At 43.6% G+C, this 7,500-nt stretch overlaps 1 protein-coding gene across 1 annotated transcript; it reads right to left on the bottom strand.

Moving 5' to 3' along the window:
- Positions 1-640: 640 nt before the first annotated feature.
- Positions 641-3,505, bottom strand: LOC137800482 (layilin-like). The gene is made up of 4 exons (XM_068597703.1): positions 3,383-3,505; positions 1,510-1,786; positions 1,239-1,342; positions 641-970 (listed from the first exon to the last, which is right to left on the bottom strand). Exons 1-4 carry the CDS (start codon positions 3,503-3,505, stop codon positions 842-844), a joined length of 633 nt encoding a protein of 210 aa, XP_068453804.1. The 3' UTR covers positions 641-841.
- Positions 3,506-7,500: the final 3,995 nt, after the last annotated feature.

The following is a 7,500-nucleotide window of genomic DNA, read 5'->3' as shown; positions in this document are numbered from 1 at the left end:
TTTGCTAGTCCTGCTTTTGCTCTAGAAATTCAGGTGGAAAGTCAGTTTAGTGATAAAGACTTTGCTCAGTGTGCCGATGGAAAAAAAGAGTAATATTTTAGTGAAATGAAAACCGGAAAGCTGCATTGAAGCTGTTGTTGTCATCAGACTCTGAGCTGAAGTACATGAAGAACTGTGACACAGAAAGCTCATTCAAAGGTTTTATTGAAGCAAAAGAAGCATCATCACAATGAAAACACACATCACCAATAAAACACCTACATTCAGAATTATGACGTAAAAACTACAGCAGAATGTTCCTCATGATCAAAAGTAAAAGCACTCGTTCTGCAGAATGAACTCTTTAGAGAGCTTTAATATAATAAACATGTTATTGCATCATTATTATTAACATTCTTCTACAAAACAATGCGCCACAATTAATAAGATTAGCACACACTTTATAATAAACATCTTACCCTGCAAAGTAACTACACTCTTAGAAATAAATGTGCTCACTAGAACCCTGGAGGGTCTTTGGTTCGTCCCCAGAGGAGAACCCTCTTTGGTTCCAGGGAGAACCTTTCCTCAAGGTTCCTTTACACAGAGTTCTACCTAGAACTAAGCATCAAGAGTTTTACCTAGAACCACATATGAAGGTTTCTACCTTTAAGGGTGCAAACAAGATCCCACACAGGTTTCCAACAGGAACTAAAGGTCCTCTCTAGAACTCACTACGGGGTCCTCATGAGGTCCATACAGGACTTTGGTTCTTTCTACCACTGATTGAGAGCAAGAGGAGGAAGAAAGGGAGGAAGAGGAGGAGAAAGGAAGCCTGTGAGCAGAGTGGACTGAAGGAACATTACAGCTCATCTCTTCCCTTCTTCCTGCTCTTCTTCTCTTCCTTGTGGAAGACTTTTCCATCCGCCTGCTTCTTCCAGCTCAGCTTGATGTCGTCGTCGTGCCCCTGGTCCTTCAGCTTCTGTTTGAGCTGAGAGACAAACACATTGAGAGAAGAAGTCTTCAGTAAAGCTGTTTCTCTGCATCCTGTCTCACACTGTCCTCATGTGGAAGCTCTGCTGGAGAAGAACTCTGGTTTCCACTAGAGCAGCTCTGTTGTTTCATGTTGTCTGGACACAAGTCTACCTTCAGTCATGACGTGTCCATGTCTGCACAGAGCACCTTTACATTGTTCTTAGTAGTGCACTACCTCACATGTATCACCTGCTGGTTCTGTTGTTACTGAGAGGAAGATGTACCTGCTTCAAGAGGCCCTCCATCACCACAGGGTCATTCAGATCCACAGAGGAGCTGCTTTTCTGCAGCCTCACTTTCACCACTCGCATCGCAACAGGCTCAACGTCTGAAACACAAACAACCTTCATCAGTCACGACATGTCTGCTGATGATCATCAACGTCCTGGAATGTTTATCACTTTGAGTCATGAAAGAGAAAAGTATGGTCATCCATAACTTTATATTTATATCCTGTTAAGTCCTCATGTCAGTCCTGAGTGAATGATAGCTTACCTCTGTAGCAGATGAACGCTGACATGACGTCACACTTCAGGGTCTCCCATCGTCCATCGGCACTAAAATCTGCTGACACACAATCCTCAGAGATACCAACAGGCTCATCAGACTTCCAGTTCCTAAATGAGGAGTTACTTCCATCAGACCACTTCCATCCGTCTCTGAAGAGGCCGATCCAGGAAGGTTTACTGGTGGATACCAGCTTCAGTACCTTCTGGTTGTCCTCCAGGTTCCTCACTATGGCCAGGTCTGTGTGGTGTTCTCTGCAGTAGCTCTGGGCATCAGTCCACGACATGGAGGTGTTAATCAAGATAAATGTCTCACTGGGCCCTGAAAGCAGAGCAGAGTGAAGTGCTGAGTAGAGGAACCATAACAGACTACATGATGCAGACCAGTTTATTGTTCTGCATGAATCTCAGCATGAAGGTGGATCAACACGGAGCTGTGTGAACATGAACATGCAGCGTCCATTGAGTCCACATTCATAAAGCCATCAGAGATATTTGACCTCCAACAGACTTGATACAAACCGGCTGAATGAGCTCATTAATCTGCTTTAAATGACTTTCATGGAGCTGAAGACGAGTTCAAGTAACCCTGAGGACCTTTAACTGGTCCTGGACCAGTCTCAGTCTCGTCCTGGTCCTCTATAGTCTCAGTCGAGTTTTGGTCCTTTATAGTCTCAGTCAAGTCCTCGTCCTCTGTAGTCCTCCTCCTCCTCTTCCTTCTCCTCCTCCTCCTCCTCCTCCTCTTCCTTCTCCTCCTCCTCCTCCTCCTCCTCTTCTTCAGTCAACAGGAGGCTCCTTATCAACACATCATTAAAGTTTGTCATAGTAACTTTAATATTCTCACCTTTGACATCAAAGCAGATTGGTTTGAAGGGCTTAAAACATCTGTCGTCGTACCATGCTCCATTAGAATATATAAACACACAGTGTTGTTTTCCTTCACTGTTGTTTGGTTCGTTAAACGCCCATACTCTGAACTCCGTCTCTCCAGGTTTGTAGAAGCTTGAGTTTGTCAGTGACCACCTCAAGCTGTCCACGTACAGTCCTATCCAGACTCTCTGAAACAATATTTCATTGTGATATAAAGAAACAGACTTTCAGACATTTGTACTTCTCATTTATATTCTTGATCCTGACGATCAGTCTGATTTATTATTTCAAGTAAACAATATTCAGGTGCTAATATGAACATAGAAAAGGTTTTATTTCTGTCATCACTCCTGCTGTTCATAATGGACTAAGAGTCTCACAGCGTGCTAAGCTAATGGCTAGCAGCTAACGGTGCTAACATTTAATGATGCTAACAGCTAACAATGATAACATTTAATGATGCTAGCAGCTAACAATGCTAAAGGCTAATGATGCTAATCTATCAAAATGCTAACATATAACGATGCTAACAGCTAATGTTGCTAGAAGCTAACAATGCTAAGAGGTAATGATCCTATCAGCTAATGATGCTAGAATATAACTATGCTAAGGGTGCGAACCTATAACGATGCTAGCAGGTAATGATGCTAACAGTTAATGATGCTAGCAGCTAACAATTATAGAAGCTAACAATGCTAACCTATAAAAATTCTAACAGATAACGATGCTAACAGCTAATAGTGCTAACAGCTAATGTTGCTTGAAGCTAACGATGCTGACAACTAATGTTTCCTAACAGATAATGGTGCTAACAGCTAAAATTGCTATAAGCTAACAATGCTACCACCTAAAGATGCTAGAAGCTAATCATTGAACTAAAATACTCACGTAAAGTACAAGTACACACTTCTGTCCAGGTCATTTGCATACTTTCCACCACTGTGTGGATGTAAAACTTTCAGACCACCTGTCACTGACGTAATAACACTCACGGAGACGGAGGCGGCCATTTTGCTTGAACTCAGCGTTGCATTCAGGGTCTCCAGGTCCTGCAGGTCTCGTATGGTCACCAGGTCCATGTAGTTCTCTCTGCAGTGTTGCTGTGCTTCAGTCATGTTCTTCAGCTCATTAACAACATGGTATTGACGTACAGCAGCTGATGAGACGGCACACAGCCCTGATGACACACAGCACGCTGATGACATGTTAATAACTTAATGCACATCATCATTTACATCAACGCAGTGGTTCTCAAACTGGGCCGTATTACAGGTGAGGTAATGTCTGACACAGGTACAAAACTCTACAATGCAAGGGAGACAAAAGTTAGTTCAGCAGCAATTTATCTATTCAATATATCTATTCAAATACCTTCATTTAGAACTCTACATATTAAAAAAGGACACAGACTTATAACGCCATTAATAAATACATGAATTAAAACATGAGGAAATACATTATTAAATACATGAGGAAATGTCTGTGCTTTCATGGAAATGTAGTTACGCCCTCGACAGGTTATGTTTGCACATGCAGGACTCAGCGATTCTTGACGTTTTGCCAAAAGCTGTCTGTGTTGCGTTTTAAAAAGAAGAGGAAAGCAGCTCACTGCAGCCACTAGGTCTGTGTATTTTAGTCAACGGATTTTAGTTTTGAAATGAGAAAAACAAAATCAGGGAACAACTCGTTTCCAAATTTTGGTTTTGTCATTTCAAAACAAAAATCCATTGGCCGCAAAATACACGAACCCCACTAAAACTGAAACATCGTGACGCTCACACATCTGCTCTCTTGAACGTTATGATGTTGAAAAGATATTCAGTGTAAAACAGGTTCATTGCAGTGTTCTAGCAAAGTGATTGCATATTTTATCTATTTCAATACTTGAAAAATCACAGATGGAGTCACAAAAACTAATTTCAATAAAAATTCAGCATGGACCATTTTGGTACAATTTTGTTGGGGCATAAACATGTTTCTTCCTCCAAAGTGAGGCGTGACTAAACCAGTTTGAGAACCGCTGTCTTACAGTAAAAAAGATCAAGAAAGAAGGGGAAGTTAGTGGAATGTCAAAGGAAACATATTAAACAATATTAATATAATGTTGAAGATGGGAAAAGAATAAAAAGATATTAAAGTCTTGCCTGACACAACGATGATGCTCAGGAGAAGTCTGGCCATCCTCGTCTCCTCTCGTCTCCTCTCCTCTCCTCTCGTCTCCTCTCCTCTCCTCTCTGTCAGTGATAGAGGTGCAGCTCATGTAAAGTTCTGGAACAATCATTTGCTTATCAGGCTTTAATATCATTTCACTAACAAAGACCAGGCTGGTTGTGTCGTGACCTTCAGGAAGTGGAAAGGTGTTGAAGGAGGAAGGGATTAAGGGGAGAAGGAAGGAGAAGGGTGGAGGGTGTCTGTTCCCTTTTGTCTCGTCGAGGGGATGAGTAGGGACGAACACATGGCAATCAAAGAACATGTAAAGAGTAAAAAGTAAGAGTAACGTTTGACAAAATGTATTTTCTACAAACTCTTTTTCATGAAGTGGGAGAGGTTGGGACAGGTGTGGTTGTGCCAAACAAATGGACATCAACAAAACAGAACTAGGCCTGGCTACCTACCTCTGGAAAGACAACACAATGGTTTCAAGAACTTTAACAGGACCCCTAACTTTGTGTCCAACAAGCACTTCAGCAGGACTGAACCTAGAGCCTCCTGTTGAGCTTTGCTAGTAGCAAACATGACTGGTGGGACACTGTCATCCCAACCCCTCTGTGATTCATGACAGTGTTTGCGTAACATTGACTTCATGGTCTGGTGAAGTCTTTCCAGCGCCCCCTGGCTTCTGGATGGCAGGGAAGCGCGGTGGCCTCTGGGAACCGAGTGGCAGCACACATAACCGTTAGTAGAAGCTGATTCCCAGCCCCACAGGATCCATGCAGGTGACGCCCTGATCCTGCCTGCAGCTGAGGGCAATCAGCTGATTAGGCCTCAGGTGAATAAGGCCACATTTACACGGAGCCGGGTATTTACGGAAACAAATATTTCTGCCCCTCCGTTTTAAAAAATAACGTCGTACACACATGATCGTTTCCCCTCAGTTTCTGTTTACATGAACCCGCATGAATACGCCACCGAGCGCCGTGATCAGTAAGCAAACTGTAAACAGAGGACGCTCATATATGACGTGATGCCTTTTTAGTCGCGTACGGTGACGTTTGAGGACCTAAAACTCCGTTTGACCTCGTGCACACGCAAATACGCAAACAGAGTTTTCATAGATCTCCACTTTGGCCGGAGTTTTTTAGAAATAATGGTTTTCCCTGATAAAACCTCCGTTTTTGTGTAAATGAAAGGCCAAACCACATGAATGCATATGCGTTTCCCCCTCGTGTAAACAGGGCCTTAGAGGCTGGGGAGGCGGCCTGGAAGCCGGTGGGCCGATAGCCGACGCAGACGTGTGCTCCCGCTTCCTCCCTTTGTAGGAAGCAGTTATTGTTTCTGTGTTACTTGCTTACTAAAGCCACCTCTTTAGTTTATTTCGGACGAGCCCCTAATGTTACATTCCTGTAGTCTAGGAGAGGCGGGGAGGAACAATGACACAACAAAGGGATTAACACAAAAGGGAGGGAGCGATGGAGGAGTCATTTTTGGTGAATCTTTTTTACAAAACGATCAGAAATACCTCCAGGACTCATGACACACCCAGCGGGTGACCTCTCTCTATGCCCAGGATGAGGCCCGGACGTCCTGGAAGAATCGTGGCTGTGCTGGTTGTACTTTATTAAACACTTTTTTCTCACTTAATTCAGTCCATAGACCGCTTATGGACCTGTCAAGCCGGTTTACCAGTGCTCACGGCCGACATTCATCTCTGTGAATTACTGCCCTCAACCCCTGGTAACTCTTTTTCTGAAAACTGGGTTTCTGAAATCGTGAGAGAGGTAAATTTGTCGCAATAATGAAAACATAAGTTTGGATTCCTTAATTCACAGTCCATCTGGTACCCCTGGTACTCTAGATCTGACGCCCCTGGTACTCTAGATTTGCTGGACATAGTCTGATTTTTTTCAGAATTCTTTTTAAGTTTCATCTCAGAGCCCTAATATATATATTTTCTTCTTTGAAAACAGTTAGTTTTATCTTCCCGAGGGAGCGGGGATTTATTCCAGAACTAGCAACTGAAAAAAGGTGGGGGCTGTTGTGGGTAGAGTTTTTGTTCCTGTTTTATTTTGTAGTCCTGTGTCCCCTGCGTCTCTGCACTTCCTGTTCTGGTGATTGTTTGGGATTGTCTGTCTACCTGGTTCCTGATTGTGGATTCCGTGCACCTCGGTGGCCTCATTGTGTCCACCTGTTGCTCGTTACCTCCCTGTTGTATTTATACCCCATTTGTCTCCTGTCTCCTTGTCGGTTCGTACTTGGTCTACCCGTTATTGTTGCCCTGTCCTGTCTGTTTTGTAGGCTTCCTTGACTTAGGGTTTTAGTGCCCTTTTGGTTTTTTTTGTTGCTCTCGCTTGTCCTTGTTTTGGATATTAAAGATTCCTGGAACAGTACTCGGCATTCGGGTCCTGTTTTGCTCACATACCATAACAGGGCCGACCAGCGAGTAAGATGAGATCAAGCCAGGCGGGGCCCCTCAAGTCTGGATGCGGGTCCTGGTTCTCTAGGGGCAACACATCACTCAAATGAACCCAGGAAGGGTCCCTTAAGTCTGGGTGCAGGTCTGGATGCGGGTCCTGGTCCTCAGAGAGGTCCAGATCACTAATTTTTCATTTTCTCAACCGAAAAACATGGTTTTTGGACTGAACATGCTTCCTGACTTGTCAATGTGTGTGTTTGTCATTATTATTGCAGATTGTTATAAAGGCAAGGAGTCGTGGCTTCGTTAGAGATGAAGGACACCAGGGTCTGGTATTCATATCGTGGTCACATGAGCTGTACCACTCTAGAGGCCCCTCAACTCCACCCCTGGTCTAGTTGAGGGGCCAACGAGGGACGAACACACCGCAACCAAAGAAGAAGTCATAACTCAAAAGTTAGAGGAACGTTTACCAGGATGTCAGAGTCACTCCACAAGTGGAGCTCATGCAAAGTTCTGCAACAATCATTTGCTTAT

This window comes from Clinocottus analis, unplaced genomic scaffold, assembly GCF_023055335.1.
Source record: "Clinocottus analis isolate CAN_PGR_092001 unplaced genomic scaffold, fCliAna1.0.p SCAF_4, whole genome shotgun sequence".
NCBI classification, from domain to species: Eukaryota; Metazoa; Chordata; class Actinopteri; order Perciformes; family Cottidae; genus Clinocottus; species Clinocottus analis.
Note: the sequence above shows the minus strand (reverse complement) of the source record. Positions and strands in the feature narration are given on the sequence as shown.